At 37.6% G+C, this 20,986-nt stretch overlaps 1 protein-coding gene across 4 annotated transcripts in view; it reads left to right on the forward strand.

Annotated features, from left to right (window-relative positions):
* Nucleotides 1-20,986, forward strand: part of LDB3 (LIM domain binding 3) — a 740,470-nt gene that overhangs the window by 185,024 nt on the left and 534,460 nt on the right. For all 4 annotated transcript variants that reach the window (XM_044056591.1, XM_044056595.1, XM_044056593.1 and 1 more), the window contains exon 3: nt 18,168-18,319. In XM_044056591.1, the coding sequence (XP_043912526.1) occupies nt 18,168-18,319 (152 nt within the window). The remainder of the gene's footprint in view (nt 1-18,167; nt 18,320-20,986) is intronic.

The following is a 20,986-nucleotide window of genomic DNA, read 5'->3' on the forward strand; positions in this document are numbered from 1 at the left end:
GGACAGACTGAAGGCCCTGTCACTGTACTCTGTATGTTATAGGCTGCTGAGAGGTGACTTGTGCCTGGCTTACAAAGCAGTCTCGTACCCTGCAGTAATGGAAATACTGCACATCCACAAGTCAAATGGAACAAGATTCACTCGCTCTAGGGATCCTAACACAACCTGCAACATTAACAGGGCATGCTGGAGAGACAGATATGTCTCCCAGAGATTGCCACTCCTCTGGGGAAAAAACTCCAAATTCACATAAAACAGAGCTCCTCGATGACCCTATTAAAGCATAACTTAGGCAACTGGCTGGGAGACTGCAAATTTATCCTAGGGTGTCACCTATGTCCCTCTTGGATGAGGGTGGTCAGTGCTGATCATAGATTCACACTGCAAATATAGACCATACAACTTGGTCAATAAGGGAACAAGTATATAACATGGCTAGTCTTATAAAGGCCCTATGGCCAACAGCCTAGTAACCTCCTATGAACTTATGAGTACCCAAGGGTTCAGTCCTTAGGGCTACCCTCCTTTGTCACCTGTTTCTCAAAGGTCAGAGCCAATGTAAAGGGCTTATGGCCGACTATATCTACAGATAACTGCAAACTTGTGGCCACCATTAACTCCCCTGAAGATATGAAGATCCTCCCAAGTGAACAGCTGGTGCCAGAATCATGGACTAATATTGAATGGCAAGAAATGTATAATCGTAACCTTTGGCAAACAGGACCTCCATGTAACTTTCACATTGACACCATATCCCTGAAAGTTGATCCTGTAATTAGGGATCTGAGAACTTATGTCAAGAATGAACTAACTTTTTATCAGTATGTATCCACTATTGTGAAAAAAGTCCTTTTTCAATGTACGGCTTATATCAAAAGGTAGGGCAACCAGGTCCAGGGTCCACTCATTAGGCTGATCAATGAGTACAAATCCTCTTCAGTATGTATCTATTAAAACACCCATCACAATTAGAATGGCCACAATGTTTTCATCAAAAAAAAAATCAAAAATCTTAACAACAAAAGCTATGATGGCCATCTCAGTTCCTTTCCCTCTTTTCAGTATCTTACAGGCTTCTGGGAAGCAACCTTTGCCTAGGGTACAGAATTTAAACAGACGGCATCCTGCCAAACTTAATACACATGTGTAAGTCTAATGGTGTCAGAAACAACTGCTCAAGGGCTCTCAATCTCTTCTAGAACATTAATAAAACATGCTGGATTGAAAGGTAGGTGTCAGAGAATTATGCTTCTATAAAACCACCTTCCACTCCACATTAAGCAATGCAGCTTTGACATTCACCCCTGATTTAGCACCCTTAGTCATCATAGATATGGGAAAATTGTAAATGTTCAAATATTTAACAAGTTCTTCCCACCTTTGGGCACTCATATGTATATTATAAAGGCTGTATGATTATGCTTCATATAATCCTCACGTATCAATAGGCGAGTAAGTACCTATAAAGCTAAGAACCCATTAAATGATCCACTAGAAATGATATTATAAGTCTGTGAATCCTGCTTATGGAAACTATCATTTAGTAATTTGAGAATATTGAAACATGTTGAAAAATGTGGAAAACAATACAAATCATAACAATAAAAAAGCTTAGGGATGCTCCTACATCAAGTGATATCTCTTTTGAAGAATCAGCACTGGTGCACGACTCACTTTGAAAAGAAAGAGCTCAAACAGCTTTTCTACCCCAAACCTCAGCACATGAGTGGATGGGAGATGGTAACTTCCAATGCTCAATCAAATATTGTTACAAAGTAACAAATTTCCACTCTTTGCAATACAGCCAACAAAATATAAGATTACATCCTCAGCCTTAGTAGTAAAGGTCCATTAACATAACTCTCAACCTCTTAGTGCAAGAAATCTTGACAAAGCCAACAAAATATAAGAATACATCCTCAGCCTTAGTAGTAAAGGTCCATTAACATAACTCTCAACCTCTTAGTGCAAGAAATCTTGACAAAGCCTGATAAAATGGGGGACAGAGGCCCCATATTAGGTACAGATTTTAAATATTGCTCTTATAAACTTAGAAAGTTGGTAGAGTAACAGAGTTTGCATGAACATACATTTTCTGAAAGATATGAGGTCTGAAACTTGAATACAAGTCATTTTTTAGTGACTTCAGTCCTCAGGTCATCCTAGTGATTTGCCAGAAAACCACAACTTTTATGAGATTTAGGCGAAAAATATGAGGCAAAGATCTGGACAGTTGAGAGGTAGACTATTAAGCAGGCTCGTTCCCGGAAATCGATACACCCAACACATAACTCTCAACTGGCCAGATTTCCACAGAATGTCCAGATTTGTTGCTTCATGTTTTTGGTCTGTCCCTCATAAAATGTGTGATTTTCTGGAAAATAACTGAGGACTGAAGTCACTAAATAATGACACACATTTGAGTTTCAAACTTTATATCCTTCAGAAAATGCATGCTAACACAAAACCTGTTATTCTATCTGATTTTTAAGTTTATAAGAGCGATAGTTATTGTCTGTCCCTATTTTTGTGCTTTTGTCTTCCATTATATCAGGCTTTGTCCAGATTTCTTGGGCAAAAAGGTTAAGAGGTATGACCCAATATCTCAAAACATCCATAACCCTTTCAGTGGCAGATAACCTGCTGTAAAATAAGCTAGCCCAGCCTGCGCTAGTGCCTCGGCACAAAGACAAGGCTTTTATTCAAATTTCTTTATGATCTTCAGGCAGTCCTGCAGGCTTCAGCCAATCATCGACTAATTTGTCAGGGAAAGAAATTACAGTCTTGCCTCTGATCAAGAAAAAGTCATGGGAGAATGCCTTTCTAGAAAATGCTACAGACAATTATTGGGGTCCAAGATGAACCACTGTCACATTCCCTTTCATTAAGTTCCTTTTGAACCTGGTGCTCACCTTCCTCAAATCTCAAACAATGGCTGTTTATCCCCTTACCTGCATGACTGCTGTTTTTTTGGCAGCCCCATCCAAACAACTACATATCCATCTTACAAGAGTACTCTTAACTATGCCAGATATAAAATAAAGCACTTCATATCAGAAATTCAGATTCAACTACTGTAATACAGGAATGCACAAATTCAGTTTATCACAAAAAAAAAAGTTTTCTGATCTGGACATTTTATCAGCAGCCAAGGCCTATCATTGCAATGGGGTCTTACAATTCTGAATGCAAAATTACAATGTAAAACGCGGTGGATGTTGAAGAACCTAATTTCTCATTGCTATCCATCCATTACCAACAAAAACTCACAAATTCCATCTGCAATGGATATGTCCTCAGAGTTTAACTCAAATTTTGCTTTGACTCTTGTTACCTCCCACAGTAACTACTAGTATACCTACCTTGAGTCTGGAGAGGAGCCATTGTCTTCTCTTTCCAAAGTAGATATTATGTTCTTAGATTTCTAGACAACATGTATGCAAAGGATGTGGGAGTTCTAAAAGCATTACAACTCATCAGGAATATTTTTTTTGCAGACAGCTCTACTTTCTGAAAACAAATTGTGATTATGATGTGGTATGTTAACAAGTTGTAAGAAGCCTGGAAGCAAATGTTATTTTCTAAACAGAGATACAATGAAAATATGGCTCAGCCTCAGGTTCATCGAAACAATCTCTCGATTACCTCTATATTCATATCTCTCTGGGCCTCATAGCACCCTAAAAGATTTTCATTATTGTTAGATCATTTGGCATATTTATCTTCATACTGCACTCATTTCTCTTCCACAAGTAGATTTTTCTAGAACAATGAGCAATAAAGAAACTTCAGGAATTTTGATCCCATGGCTTTCTTGCACAAAAGCATGGAGACTAAATGTTTTCTCATTTCTAGTGGACTCCTACTTTTCTCCTTTCATTTCAACAGTATCAGTAAATGTGAGAAGATCCACTAGCTGGATGCTTGTAGCTGCAGTCCATCCAGATAATTCCTTTTCCCTCTTTCATTTTATGAGGCAGCCTTCTTAACTCCTACCCACAGCTAGAGACACTGCTTTTCATCCAGCCCTTACTTTTGTCATTTCTGTGCATACCTAATCTTGTTGACCTGTACTGCCTTTTAAGTTCTAGATAAAGTAAAAGAGGTTAGGAAGATTCCTACTACAAATTCTGCTGCGTTTTTATATTTTGAAATTCTTTATTGCAAGATAACAATAAAGATCAGGTGGGGAAAAGTAAAGGGAGCAGAAACCAAGACAAGATGGTGACATGCAATATTTCATCTTAAATTCTGTGTCTAGACTACAGCAAATCAGATATCTTGAAGTAATTTACAGTTGCAGGGCTACATTACTTAACAATGATTTTTATCAATAAACCAAGTTCTTCTTGATAATCAAACATTGCATTAAAAAACATGTATACTTTATCACATCCATGTATCTTCCTAATCTATACTACTAATCATAAGCCCCAGATCCATATTTAGTAATTTCACCCGGATCAGTTTCAGAAAAATAACAACTTTGTAATAACTGTGTACATAAGTCAGCCATAGGTACAGTCACCACTTCTAGTTTCATGCAATAGCTTCGCAGGCTATGGCAAGAATCCACCAAAATGTGATGCATGAAAAACTGAAACCCTTTACAGAAAAGGGACTACAAATAATGTAAACATTATGGGCTATACCTCCTGTCCCCAAACTGACTAGCAAAATGGGGAGTCCTACTAGGTAAAAGTACATTTTACACATGCAGCCTGGGAGCATTCTCTAAGTGACTTGCTCATTTACCCAGTATGGAAGTGGAAAATGAAGGAATCAAAATAACACTCAAAGAAAGGCATTGCTACCCACTGTCCCTGTTTAAATCACATCTAGCTTATGCACTTATTGAGATATACCTGTAAATGATGTCAGTGTTAGGTCTAACAATATAAATCTAATGAAAACAGAGAAAAAGCTTGTTAGTGTTGCTAGTATGCTGAAGTGAACTTTGGTCGGTGCCTTGAATTAGAATGGGCAGCTTGTCCCAGGAGTGTTTGGCCTCCTGCTTCATTTCCATCAACATATAGATATATGTATACTGGTAAAATGTTACCTAGCATGGAGAGACTTGGAAGAGGTTTGTGAGTAGAGTCAGGTGAATTTCAAGCTTAAACTCTGTGTGAAATGTTGTGAATGGAGGAGAAGAAAGGTGTATGCAGCCTTATATGAAACATCTGCTGGAGGATGGAGAAGGCCAAATATACACAGTTAGTGCAGTATAATATAATAATTTCAGTCTTCTTACATAAGTATTCCTTTTTCTTGGAAAGGAAAAATGGGTTTGTTACACAGATATTTAAATGGATATGATGTACAGTCTTACAAACTAGAAAACATATCTGCTTTCCTAAGAGCTAAAATTCCTAAGAAAAACAAACCTCATACTTGCTTGCTGGTATTTCTTTTCCGTCACGAAGATGAAATTGGAGTCTTCATAAGAAAATGTATTTAAGTGATATTAGCAGCGAGTGGATAATAAAGGCACACTTACTAAATGACACGGGAGCGCTGTGAACTTTATTGTTGATTTAGAGTATGCCCCTTTCTCACCACGTTATTTTGTCATTCAACTCTGACCATTCTATTAATAAAAAAAAACCCTCTGCAGTGAAAAGATGTAAAACTATTCAAAAATAATGTAGTAGATGAAAAACTACCTTCACCTACAAGTCTCACTTGAAAGCAGGATTTTTAGATGACTTTTATCAGTCACTTACCCTACACATTTTGTCCTATAAGACCCCCTAAAACTTCACCAAATACATGCTTTTTTAACACAAATTTTTCCTACGGTATTAAAACTACTATACATTTGTAAAAACATTATTAGGTCATGATTCTATAATAGTGATGTGGAGTGTACCTTGATACTGTAAGACAAGGAGATTAAATGAATACGTACTGTTAAAAAGGGTGCCCAAAACAAGATTTTTGAGAATGAATCATTAAACATATTTGCTGAACAGAGACCGACTTAATAACTAAGGTAGAAACAGCACATGTGATGTACTTTTTGTACATCAACATTTTGTGCTTTGAGATTCTGAAATTATTCCATATATATGAAAAACTTACATGCAAGTGATGATCAGACTAAGTACATGCATACACACGTATGTATGTATATATATATATATATATATATATATATATATATATATTTATAGACACACACACACATATATAGATAAATAGTTTTACATATATATATATATATATATATATATATATATATATATATATATATATATATATATATATATATCTACTTCAGAAACCTGAATGCTCACTTACCCGACTTGCAAAATGCAGGGATGAAAAGGCTGACGACTGCACAACACTGATGTCCCAAAACACAGACTCTCCACAACACGTAAATAACCACTTGGCCATCCTGACAAAAAAGTAAAACGAAAGGAAGGCAAACCCACCCATGGGGGGGCTTCGCCCCCCACACTTCCTATGTGAGGGACTGAACCCCCACACCCACCCTAACTAAATATACCAACACTGAGACCATCCCACCATGGGGGTAAGGGGCAAAGTTCCACAGGATGGAAAAGCGGCTACTTACCTGGAGTGGAAAGTCAGTGTTCCAGGACGTCGGTGTTGTGCGTTCATCTGCCTTTTTGTCTCGGCGTTTTGGAAGTTGGGTAACTGAGTGTTTGGGTTTCTGAAGTGGACCCATATATAGAGATAGATAGCTATATATATATATATATATATATATATATATATATATATAGATATATATATAGATATATATATATATATATATATATAGAGAGAGAGAGAGAGAGAGAGAGAGAATAAGATAGATATAGGCATAGATATATAGACAATGCAATCTAGTACCAAGGAAGTATAGCTTTTCAGCCTTGAAGGTAGTAAACACTTTCCTTAAGGAAGAAAACACACTTTAGCTACATAAGTATAATATATAATAAAACAAATGACAGTGAGCCTACACCATTTCTTTGGTGAAAAACTATACTCGCTATAGTGAATTATTATAGGTAACCTCGGTGTGCCTGAGGTTCAAATATTAAATGTAAGCAACCTAGTTCTAAAGGAGCTTCTCATAATAATGACAGCAATAGTGTGTGCAGATAGGGAAAAAAACACACAAAACTGGACAGGTGCATCTTAATGAAATGCAATATGTTGTGAGTGTTTGAGTTAGTAAGGCAACTGCCACTGTAATCCTAAACGTTAGCTGTCCATTGAAACATTATGCTAAAGCTAATTCATGAGCTAAAGTGTAAATATATACATATCTATATATATCTATATCTATATATATCTATATATCTATATATATATATATATATATATATATATATATATATATATATATATATATATATATATAAATGGGTTTGTGACATTCTATCAACAAGTCACAAAACTGAACCTTATACAATCTAATACCCAAGTGTTCAAAGCCCAAATCACTGACTACAAAACAAATCAAAAATATCTATTTGCTGCACACCCCACACTCAGTGTTAACTATTTATACCAACTCCAAGATCGCACTACAGAGGGGAAAGGGCAATGTTCCCAAACACTTCTGATCCACACTCTTGCACAAAAGCATGTACAGCTCATTTTTGATCTACTGTGCCAACTTTTTCAACAGTCAATGAAACCAAACACCAAGAAAATGTAGGTATTATACAACTATACATATATATTTATATCTATCTGCACACACACACACACACACACACACACACACACACACACACACACACACACACACACACACACACATTATATATATATGGATTCCCTTCAGAAGACCAAACATCCATATAATCAAACCTTACTTCACTGAGATGAAAACAGTGAAACTTTCCAACGGTAAGTAAACACTTGGCCAACATGGTGAACTTTGCCCTTTTCCCCACTGTTATGCGATATCAGAGTTGGTGTGTTTAGCTGGGGGTGGTGCAGCCCCCCCCCCCACCTGGGTGGATTTGACATACTGCGGTGTGTTTTTTGCTGTAATGTCGGCCAAGTGTTTCCTTACCATCGGAGAAAATTGCCATTCGGCAATTTAAAAGTTTTGCTGTTTTCGTCTCGGCGAAGTAAGTTTCAATTGTATAGAAGTTCGTTCTTTCCCAGGTCCACTGACTCTCTGTAGAGGGTCTAAGAGTTCCTGTTTCAGGCTGGCCAGCAAACATTCAGTTATGTTATCCTGCCCCCATTAAGGCAGTACTGATACAGATCATGTCTACACTCCTGCTACAATATGCAGAATTTACTGAATACATTTTAGGACATTATCTCCTGTCATTGTCTGTAATTGCTTACATCTGTTAATCATATCTTTATTTCACTTTTCACTGTTAGTATAAGAACATTTTTGTTAAACTTGCTTTCTGTTTGTATATGCAATTATCATTAGCTGTGGTCCTGTGGAAAGAAATATTAAATGAAAAAAAATTAATTTTTGGAATGGAGGAGGACAGCAAATACTATTTTTTTTTATTTTACTTCTCTAGTGCATTCGTTGCACCTTTAGTATTATGTTGACCATGACCTACACACTGAGTGGTATGGCTTTTTGCCACCAATATTTTCTATCTGGAATTACTTTCCATTATGGCCATCTCTCCTTGACCATCACCCACCCAGAGTCTGTCCCTGCTACAAATATGCACATCATACCTCAATCCCTTAGCCAAAGAATTCTGGACACAGCCAAAAATTAATAGGAACAAAGGCTCAAAATCAGGGACAGAGTTTAAATATTGTTGTTATACATTAAAAAAGTTGCTAGAATAATACGTTTTGCTTGCATTAACATACAGATTTGGAAGGAAATGAAGTCTGAAACTCAATTGGCTGTCCTTTTTTAGTGTCTTTAGTCATCAATGATTTGCCAGAAAACCACAATTTTTTTTGAGGAAGAGATCAAAAATATGAGGCAAAAAATCTGGGCATACTGCAAAATTCTGGTATGATGCACATAATTTGTTTAGTTTCATTGTCTTCTCTCAGAAGCTAAAGCTTCACAGTCTTTCACTCAGCTAACATTATCCTGGCCTCTTGTTTATTTCTACCATATGCATCTGCATTGTCCTGCAATTTTGATGTCCACTAATCACTGTAACTTGCAGAATCAAAGTAACAGATTTTATATAAAATCATCACTTCTACTCAGAACCTGGGATTGAATATTCACTTGTTGAATTTTACCTGTTTTTCTCATAGATTCTTATTTACCTTACTTAGTGTGGTAATAAATATAATGCAAAGGTACAAAGTATACTTTGATCATTTTTGATAATGTGTGTCTTTATGTATACTTGAAAGGTAACATTTTAGTGCTAAGTATTTAATGAACATGTAAGAAAAGGCTTCTAAAAATAAATTGGTTTTATGGTTGCCATCAAGCAACCATGGGCATGTTTAAAAGTATGCAAAGTAGCATTAACCATCCAGATTTTAATAACACCACATCGTTATGAAAAGGCATTCATGTTTCATAATGCGTTTTACTGTTTGATTAACCAAATGCATTGATTTAGAAAATATGATGGGTGCAAAGTAAGTGGTATAAGCTAATGTTAGCACAAGTGTAGGTAGTGCAGGGTGCCAAACAGCAATTTATATGCAGATGGTAAATATGACATCACGGTGCCCAGTGGCCTGCACATCAGCGTAATTTGAGTCGGTCTTCCCCTTAGGTATTTGGATCGATACCACAAAAAAAAACAGTCTGCGCTGATGCAGCTGTATGTTGTAGCATTCAAATTTAGAACATCAGCTTACTTTAGAGCTTTCCTTTTAAGATGAGCGATTCACGTGTTGCTATTAATGTTACAGTTTCCTTCAGTTATGGCTAGCTTCTAACATTCTCCAGCATGATCTTTCACGGCAAGAGTCAGTATCTGATGTCAGTTATTGATGTATGGGAACAGATGGAGGAACTAGAAGGGAGCACAACACAGAGGAAGGTAGACAGATAATGTTATGTGTGGTTCACTTGAAGGTCAGTAATAGTGTGTTTAATATTTAATCTGAGGGCTTTTGTTCTTGTTTTCCCAAACATTATACTTAATTTGGATAACCCTCATTTTAATAAGCTCTCTTGACTGAACAAAGAATGGAAGAGTATTAGGGGGAAAAAAAACAGTATCAACTAGAAGGTAATATTATCTTAAACAATGTCACCATTCATACAATTATTTAAAATTATGTCTGACTATAGTACAATAAACCAGTTTTCTTAAGCATTTAGCTTTGTGTTTGATAGCATATCACTAAAGAGAGGAATAGGTTCAAATCTCTTGAGACTTGTCTTTTTGACTTCTCTAGTGTCTCAGATTGTAAGTGAAATGATTTGTAAAGTGTCACTGAAGAGAGTGCAGAGTTCAAATCCTCTTAGGGGTTGTGTGCTTCTTATCTGGCAGTTAGCAGAGAAGACAAAGGGTATGGGAAGTTAACGAGGTAGTTCCTGTTGTACAAGACTTAATTCCCTCAAAGTTAATTTGCCTACTTTGTGAACCTGACCAAGTCACTGCTTTGGCGCAATTCAGAATTTGGAAAAGGCTCCCTAATGGTCTCTGACTGTATGCCTACTAACTGCTTATGAATCTTTGAACTTGTATAGAAGCATCATACATCTGCCCAGTAAATATTCAAATGAATCTATCCACAAATGACAAAGCACGGGGAGGACAACTTAGACATGCATGGTGATGAGATGGGACAGTACAAAATCTAGAAAATGTGTCTGTTGATATGTTCATCTTCAACTACATTGGTTAAACTGAATAACCCTGATTTGCAAGGTTTTATTGCTGTAACTAAGCTGCAAAGTATCCAGTGCATGACAGCATCACAAAGACAGGAGGTGTTTCACTAGCTACCATTTCCACCCTGATTAAAAACTGTTAAAGCTGGAAAGTTCATAACAAAACATTTAAAGGGCCATATCAAAAGCAGTACCAGCAATCAGGAAATAAGATTTTTTATTTATTTATGTATTTATTTATTTAACATTTGTTTACCAGGGATGTCCAACTGAGCAAATCTGCCCAATTTTTCAGAGGGCCGGGGAGAAAAGCTCCACATAATACCAACATAACAGTCTGTATTTTAAACAATAGTGAAACAATCAGAGAAATTATAGTAATAAATCACGTAACAACATATTATCACAGTTCACGTTAGTAATAAAGCTAACAGTATCACTTAGTATGACAAATTTTGACAGTTAACACTTAGTATCAAGAAATAATTCAGTGGAGCACTGTATCAGAGATACAACGGAGTAGTGTCTCAGATATAACTGTTTGGTACTGTAAATTGTTAATGCTTAATGTTGTTATACTTACAGTCACATGGAACCAGTAAGTAAATAGAGATATATTGAAAGTGGGAGAGTAGGGAGAGAGAGGGCGAGGATGGGAGTAAGTAAAGTATTCAGTAAGTATAGTGATATAGTGAAAGTGGAGAACAGGGAGAGAGAGGGTGAGGATGGGAGTAAGTAAAGTATTCAGTAAGTATAGTGATATAGTGAAGGTGGAGAACAGGGAGAGAGAGGGTGAGGATGGGAGTAAGTAAAGTATTCAGTAAGTATAGAGATATAGTGAAAGTGGAGAACAGGGAGAGAGAGGGTGAGGATGGGAGTAAGTAAAGTATTCAGTAAGTACAGAGATATAGTGAAGGTGGAGAACAGGGAGAGAGAGGGTGAGGATGGGAGTAAGTAAAGTATTCAGTAAGTATAGTGATATAGTGAAAGTGGAGAACAGGGAGAGAGAGGGTGAGGATGGGAGTAAGTAAAGTATTCAGTAAGTATAGAGATATAGTGAAGGTGGAGAACAGGGAGAGAGAGAGAGGGTGAGGATGGGAGTAAGTAAAGTATTCAGTAAGTATAGAGATATAGTGAAGGTGGAGAACAGGAAGAGAGAGGGTGAGGATGGGAGTAAGTATAGTATTCAGTAAGTATAGAGATATAGTGAAGGTGGAGAACAGGGAGAGAGAGGGTGAGGATGGGAGTAAGTAAAGTATTCAGTAAGTATAGTGATATAGTGAAGGTGGAGAACAGGGAGAGAGAGGGTGAGGATGGGAGTAAGTAAAGTATTCAGTAAGTATAGAGATATAGTGAAGGTGGAGAACAGGGAGAGAGAGGGTGAGGATGGGAGTAAGTAAAGTATTCAGTAAGTATAGTGATATAGTGAAGGTGGAGAACAGGGAGAGAGAGAGAGGGTGAGGATGGGAGTAAGTAAAGTATTCAGTAAGTATAGAGATATAGTGAAGGTGGAGAACAGGGAGAGAGAGAGAGGGTGAGGATGGGAGTAAGTAAAGTATTCAGTAAGTATAGAGATATAGTGAAGGTGGAGAACAGGGAGAGAGAGGGTGAGGATGGGAGTAAGTATAGTATTCAGTAAGTATAGAAATATAGTGAAGGTGGAGAACAGGGAGAGAGAGGGTGAGGATGGGAGTAAGTAAAGTATTCAGTAAGTATAGTGATATAGTGAAGGTGGAGAACAGGGAGAGAGAGGGTGAGGATGGGAGTAAGTAAAGTATTCAGTAAGTATAGAGATATAGTGAAGGTGGAGAACAGGAAGAGAGAGGGTGAGGATGGGAGTAAGTAAAGTATTCAGTAAGTACAGAGATATAGTGAAGGTGGAGAACAGGGAGAGAGAGGGTGAGGATGGGAGTAAGTAAAGTATTCAGTAAGTATAGAGATATAGTGAAGGTGGAGAACAGGGAGAGAGAGGGTGAGAAGGAAATGGATTTCACTCATTTTGTACAAAACCTTTTCTAATTTATCAGTGCAACTGCTTCAGAGATAACAGGTCAAAAATTGTGTTTGTTTCCATAATAATCAGTTCAGAAAAGTATACCCCTTGTACCTAGTGGAACCATGGGGCAGCAATCTTTCTTGAATCTCTGAATTGTGTATTACTTAAGGTACCAATTCCACGCTATTTCAACTGGGAGGTTTTTTTTACATTTTCTATAATGGTATATATATATATATATATATATATATATAAGCTGTAAAGCTTTTGGATCCCAACACAAACAATTACCAGTAATTTTATTTTAAAGTCAATGTTATTAAACAGATTAACTTACCTGTACATCTTGTACATTGAAGCTTAGTAGTGTATTATACAATGTTAACCAGTCTGTCTTCATACATGCATATTATTTCATACCTATTTAGCACTGTAAATTATCAGTGTGTTATGTAATGAATGCCTTTCTCCTCTGTGATGTATACTGTGCTACTGGCCTGCATCATGGCTGGAAACAGTCTTGCATCTGTCCATCTACCAGATTAACAAATAAACAAACAAGCAAACAAGAAAATAAATCAATATAAAAAGTAAAGGATAAAGATAAGTGAAAGTTAATATTGTGATTCAGGTATGGAGGAAAAGTTTCCTTCATGCAGCACTCTGGTATGGGGGTAACAAAGGAGCAGGAATGGATTGGTGTGATGGAATTCAGCCCAGTACTTAGGTTCACAGTTATATGGCTTACAAAGTTTGCTATCCATTAACAAATTACAGTCATTAAAATACAATGCAACATCTGCCAGCTCCATTGGAGTAGAAAGATAAAGCCCTGACTATGACCCAGCTTATCCAAGTGTGATTGGTGGCTTGGCTGCCTGCTGCAACAGACACAGTAGGGAATGAAAAGATGGGACTAACTACATCTCCTGGGAGGAGGGGTGAAATGCATTTCTGGCTATTTCCCTGGTGTCACGAGAGAACCAAGTAAGGGAGAGCTTGTTTTAGGAAGTGGAGTTGTTTGCATGGTTATGCCTCCTGCAGAAGTTTATATCATTTTAAGAAAATGTCCACTCAATACCCTCCATGGCTTCTCCAATAAGTACGTGTTCTCCACATAAACATCAAGATACACCTCCTCAGTTTTGTTTCACAATGTTCTCAAGATGAGTTTCTTGACATCCATGTTTAAACATGCAACAAGCTAGTCATGACCAGAATCCCAATCATAATCCTCTGTAGTATCATTTTACAGAATGTTATGGTCATCTAACTCTTATACATTAAACAAGGTCATTAATAATGCAATAAAATATTTAAATATAAACATCAATAGCATATCATTTTCATAAACAGTAATGTTGTATTATATAAGCAAAACTATATATAAAAATATATAGTACTACAGCCTAATTGTGCACTTGTGAGCAAACACTTAAGCAATAACCCACGCCTGGGTGTGGGTAATGGTGTGGTTTGGTCACGAGGGCGAAGCCTGAGTGGCCAAACAAAGACAACCATGGGTAAATCCAGCATTACCCACACCCCCAGAAGTGGGTTATTGCTATTATACAATGATAGTATTTAAGAAAAAAATACTTACTTTTCTTAAATAATGGCATAGTATAATGCCTCCGTGCTGCCCTTCCGCAGCTGTCCGGTATTCTGCGGCAGTTCTGATTTACTGCACGTGTTTATGCTTATGCAGTACATCAGAGCTGTGTATGGAAGCAACGGAGAAAGGAAGATCTCCGTTGCTTTTTAAAAGTGTCTCGCTATGTTAAAAGAGTTTAACATAGCGAGATAGCTTTAAAAAACAACGGAGATTTTCCTTTCTCTGTTGCTTTTTTTAAAGCTGTCTCGCTATTTTAAACCTTTTTAACATAGCGAGACAGCTTTTAAAAAAAGCAATGGAGAAAGGAAGATCTCCGTTGCTTTTTTTTAAGGTATCTCGCTATGTTAAACCCATTTAACATAGTGAGATTACAGCAACGGAGCTTTTTCCATTAGTATAAGTCTGATTTACAGTGGACACGCTGAGCAATCAGAATGCACGTTTTGGAATATTGATGGAGGGGGTCATTGTATAATTACTCATAATCTAGTTATACTCTGCATTCCACGGTTGCTTCAGTGCATTTAAAAAAGATGACAGTATGACTGTTCCACGTTATTATAAGTCCACAGTGTAGCAGAACCTTTGTGGATTCAGAAAGAGTAGTGCATTTTTGTATTTCTTCCCATTACTTCACACTAGCAATGTTACAACTTAATGGATAATTTTAATTATGGCCTTTTCCAAAATCTGATAAAGGAAAGCAAATAAGCCAAACCACAGTGTGTGCTAGAGGCTTATGTCCAAGCTCTTTCAGATTTAAAGAGTTGGAGTCCCACCCGACCCCATAACACAAAGGGATGATGTCCTGATTATAATTCAGACAACCCATGTTCAGTTAGTGGCATGGGCATCCTTCTGTCTTTATCTTTCTGTCCCCCCATGCTAAATGTCAAAAGTGTAGATTTTAAAGTGGATAATCTTATGCATAGACTGGATGCTATGGGGCACCCCTCCCTCCTTTTCTCCCCTGCCACTGCTAACAGACTCTCCCCAGTGGCTGCATGGCCAACACCCACTGGGTCCATTCATTCCTGTCTAGGAAACCTTATCAGCTCATGCAATCCCCCAGAGTCTGATGGTAGGGAACAAATGAACATTTTGGTCTCTTCCTTTGGAGCGACCCACCCTTAGGATGGGAGAGGATGAGCTTGAGTGGCTGACACTGGTGACATAACAGTGGCTAGGTGCATCACTTACCTACAGTGGCTGTACTGACCCCTGATATATTGTGCAGGGGCTTTCCCAGTAAGCCAGAGAACATGGGTTGTGGAAAGAAGCATACATATCAGCTTCCCTGACCAAGCAGTTAGGAGTGGTGAGTCTGAAGGAAGCCTAGGGGTAGGTCACTCCTGAATGATGTGTAACATACTGGAATATTTATCTTCAAATATTAGACAGCTCTCAGACAGAAAATGTACATCCAAGTGAAACAACTCTTTCCAGAAGGCAGGCCAGTAAAGGAGGCTAGTCACACATTCGAGTTATCCGAATCTTTAATGAGCAGCCTGAAAGGCATTACTATTCTTTTTTGCAGTTTATAATTCATCCATTTTTTGAAGTAAAGAGCCAGTGATTTTTATTTTACTTGCCTAACTCTTGAAAAGCCTTCAACGTGTTTTGCCTGTTCTTGAAATGATGGGCGCACCAAGAAGTCTCTCACTACAATGTATTTTGGCAGAAAAATGTATGCTCTAGATACAGAAACTGATTTGTTCCTCATTGTAAGCAGAATAGCAGAGAAACCTAAAAAAGCACAATGTGTCCTAGTTCTGCTTCTGCTGGAGGTGGATCCTCAAAAGTATCTAATACTCTACCAGAAGAAAAGACTAAGCGTTTCTTAGAGAGAAAAAATATCCAAAAGAGCAACCATTAACTATCCATAGCCAGAAGGAGCTGTCACCAAGATTTGATCCAGTTTCATAACTGTGGCACAGGGGGACTTCAAAGAGGAGTACCAGTTAGTATGCTCTATATGGACTTCACTGAGGCCTTTGACTTGGTCTTGCACAGAAGGCAGACAGAAAAGTTGAGTTGGTAGAATTTTAGGACTAAGCCTGAGGAAATGGACTTGTGCAGAGTTCCAGGACAAATCACAGATTTGTGCAGTAAGAAAGATGATAGCTGCAATAAGGAAAGCAAGACACGGGGCACTTCAGGGATCAGTCATGGAAGCAGCACTCTCCAGGTTGTTTCTTTCAGTCTTATCTGAGGTATCCGAGAACAAGATCAGGCTTGTTCCTATTGGAACAAAGAGAAGTGCAGCAGAGGACCATGAGAAAGAGTCTAATGAAAAAAAAAATGCAGAAAGCTAGCAAAGAGGGCAGAAAGGTAAGAGTTAAAGGTTCAGAGCAGAGAAATGCAAAATATATCTCACAGCCCACGACAACACTGGTGCCAAGTCTTAGCTATGGGAATGGAACTCTTGCAACAGAGCAGATAAAGGATCGGAGGTGGGGGGTTGCTCTTAAAACAACTGGACCACAGCAGCAGAGTGAGATGGCAGTGACAGGAGTAAACCTAATGTTGGAATTTATCCTCAGAGTTGTAAAATCCAGAAGCAATGAAGTAATATTTCAACTCAACTATGCCTTTGTTAGGCTAACCATGAGTCCTTTTTCCAGATGTGGAGGGCATGTAAGGAGAGAGACAACATGTTCTGGAAGGAGTAGAGAGAAAAGCCACCAGAAGGATGTGTACAATGTAGAAGAAAGGGTATAACTAGAGACTACAGGGAGGTATAAATCTTCTGAGATGAGAACAGAAAAGATGGAGATAATGTCAGAGGAATGTGAGAGGGTTGCTCAGAAGAGAGAGAGCTGGGTGTTAGACTACAGAAGAAAAGAGGTTCATAAGTTCAACTATCAAGCTTATAGCCTACAGCTTCATGTTGTTATATTCTGCTTCTAGTATTTCACATATATATGAACACATCTAGAGGACCATAGTTAAGTCTGAGAATTGCTTTGAAATAGTCTGTTTGTATTTAAAAGGGAGGTTGCTTCTCTTCCTTAAGAGTAGATCAGTAGATGTTGAAAAATATTACAAAAAACACTTAAAACCTCTCCTTTCCATTATCTGTTGTGTAATGTATCCACACAGTATGTAGACTGTTCTGGAACTTTTCATCCCTAGGCTTTCCCCTGTAAATAAATACAACTTCAGTGGGACCAGCTTGGTTAACAAGTATTAATAAATAATATAAATAAGCAGGAAGTTCAGCTCTTGTTTTAAAACATGTCTGCTGGCAACACATCTGAGCATTATACAAGTTCCTGAGCAGAGACAGTCTGCTCTGTTTTGAGACAAATCGCAATTTTCTTTTTTCTCTTCACTGAAAAACAGAGTGTTAAAGAAAGCAAACCATTGTCTTGTTTATTAACTGTAAATGAGTTATTTATTTTTGGCCTTGAATGACTGTCCTAGTAGACTGTGTGCATGAGCTAAAGGTACCATGGAAGCGAATGAGGGCAGTTCCATTGAATATATGCCAAAAACGTTTACAGCTTGTTAATCAAATGCTCCTGTTATATGGCTAGCCTGGTATATGCATGTGCTACATAAGGTTGCTCCAAAAGCAAATACAACATACCAGCTATTGAAATGGGTAACCATTTTTACCCACAAAATACTATTTTAGGAGCAATGTAATCTACTATAAAGATTGTCAAAAATGCAGCACTCATTAAGCACCGAGTGTAAAGCCCAGTTATATGAACTGTATGCATTGAGCAGGTCAGCTCTGATATCAGTAACTCATCATTAGTATTTGTTTGCAGATCACCCCAGGCACCAAAGCAGCTCAGTCAAGCATGAACCAGGGAGATGTTGTGGTTGCAATCGATGGCGTCAATACAGATACTATGACTCACTTGGAGGCTCAGAACAAAATCAGATCTGCTACCTACAATCTAAGCCTTACCCTCCAGAGGTGCGTAAATGTCATTACAATATCAATTTTACATTTAGAGATGGATAAGCTATAATAATGTGGTATTTTATTGTGTAATTTTTCTTTCATTATAAAAGGAACTTAGCTAATTTGGTGCTACTGCACAAGTGTGTTATTACATCATCTGGAAGCAAATAGATAGGTAGACAGACAGGCAGACATAATAATGCTGTCTCACAAAGTTTGGTTCTCCATTTCAGTTCTCAGCTTGGGTGCCTTATATATGGAATTAGTGCTCCCATTTCCTCATACATGTTTCACAAGTGAATTGGTGATAGTCCAAACTGCCTGCAGCTATGCCTAGTATGTGTGTGTGTGTATGTCCATGTGTGTGTGTGTGTGTGTGTGTGTGTGTGTGTGTGTGTGTGTGTGTGTGTGTGTGTGTGTGTGTGTGTGCGTGTGTGTGTGTGTGTGTGTGTGTGTGTGTGTGTGTGTGTGTGTGTGTGTGTTTGTGTGTCAGGCAATGGTAGTGTCAATCACAATAAGCCAAGGATTTAATAGCAAGCTCTAATTCCTTCTGCCTTCCCAGACTGCTTACTTAATGTAAGTGTGGCAAACTCACAGATGACCCTACCTCCCAGGGAATAGCCACTCTGTAGATTTCTCTGGTCCCTGCTGAGCAAATACCATGGACTGCAAACCCACTAGACACATGCTCTACCTGTCCTTAGGAGAAGTGAGCATGCACAGAGCCCATCCCCCTTTGCTTCACTCAGGTCAGCTTTTACAGCCCTGGGGACACTAGCCAATCCCCTGTGGTCTAGATTGTTATCAGTTCTCTACATTTACAAGCCTACTACTGTTGCCACGGTACTGGCAACATTGGTCTGCACTTCTGGTACCTCTTTTGAGTCAACAGTGGTGGTCTGTGTCAACAGAGCGAAGTACTGTTATGCACTGATACAACTGATACTGTCACAATGCAGTACTCCTGCATTAGACACATTTACACATACCACAGAGTTTTCCAAATCAGGCCATAAATATGAAATGGTAAAATACATGATATAGCTTACATTTCAGCAATATAAATTTATGTAAAAAATGCATGTTTTGAGAAGTAATGGCAATAATATTTTCCTTTCTTTTACTCAGAAACCCTGACATACTTTCCCATGTAGAAGGTATGTATATATTGTAGGTTAATTAACTTGGGAATAACTTTATTTCTTCCACGCAAGAGTAACAGTTACAGAGTTAGCTAACTATACTGGCATTATGTATATTGTTAACGTCTTGCATATGAAAGATTTTTCTGTTAGAAAAACTTTGCAAAACTTTTGCAAAGAATTTATGAGCATACATGTGCTAGTAGATCAAAGAACAGCAACAAAACCCTATTTAAGCAAAGCGTCACATGTGGGTCATTCAAGACCTTTTTTTATAGAATAAGCCAAACATCATATCAGATGAGGAAACGTTGATGATCTATTTAAGGTCTAGAGAGATTTTTTGGAAACTTGAAAGAAAAGCTAATCGTCATTCTGGTTAGCATGACCATATTATTAAATGTGTGCTCTTGTTTGGATGATTTATAAAGCAGTACATTTACAATAGTTTTTATAACATGTTTTATCCACATTGATTTTTTTCCTTTGACTCTTGTTAGCAACATTTTGTACACATGTTTAAAATATATTTTGCACTGTTTTCAATATTTCCAGTATTTCCACATTTTGTGCAAGTTGTATTATTCAATGCACTGTCTTTAATGTTTTCACCATGTATGCACTAGCATTTTAATAAAAATGTTTTACTTGTTAGCATTTGGGCACATTAACGTTTTAGCTGTTATATATAGGACTTTGATTATTATACTCGTTAGACCTGAAGAAGTTTTTGGGCAGTGAGAGATGAGCACACTTCTTATTTAATTAATAAAATTCCATTCTATCCGTTTTGAATGATTCACTTTCTTGCTTTACTCATATGGGGAAATACGGACCCTGTGGTGATGCAGGTGCAATGTCATCTGCCAAGAGATGGGGTTAGGTCCATAACACAAACGTTGTTACTGCCAGGATACCAACAAGGGCATTAATTACTTCCACAGCTTCAGCTGGCTGAATAATGAACCCACTGGACAGCTCTTTTCTCCTTGTATGGGATGCCCAGTCCAATATGGGGTTGTTTGATGGCCAGAATGAATGGAGACAAAAAAAGCACATTTGAAAATGTACTTTGGGAAATGTATGAAGTTTGGGAAATGTATGAAGTTTAAATCTAGTAACTGTATTATAACACAAATTCTCCATCTTACATCTCAGATATGTTTTTGGCATTAACTACCTTAACATTTTGTTTTAAAGGCAATATAAATACGGCACATTGCTATGCTGACATATGTTTTCTGCACAATTTTTTTAAAAATGTGGATATTGCGTATCCCCCACCATCCTTTTACAACAAAACCACTTTACCCATTGAAATGAAACCGATTTTTCTCTCAGCTAAATATTCTTTTTCAAATAGTACTAAATAACTTCACCCACATTTTTGAAATATCTTATTCACTCTAAAAACAAGATTTTTGTGTACCTTTTAAGTCTCACAGTGTTTTCTTTTCATTCTGTCTTTTTTACAAACTCATGAGTCTTATCCCATATACTCAAACTTATCAATCAGTGTTTTTTCCTTACCTATACC

The sequence above is a fragment of the Protopterus annectens genome, chromosome 14.part0, assembly GCF_019279795.1.
Source record: "Protopterus annectens isolate FY-2018-M chromosome 14.part0, PAN1.0, whole genome shotgun sequence".
Lineage (NCBI taxonomy): Eukaryota > Metazoa > Chordata > Ceratodontiformes > Protopteridae > Protopterus > Protopterus annectens.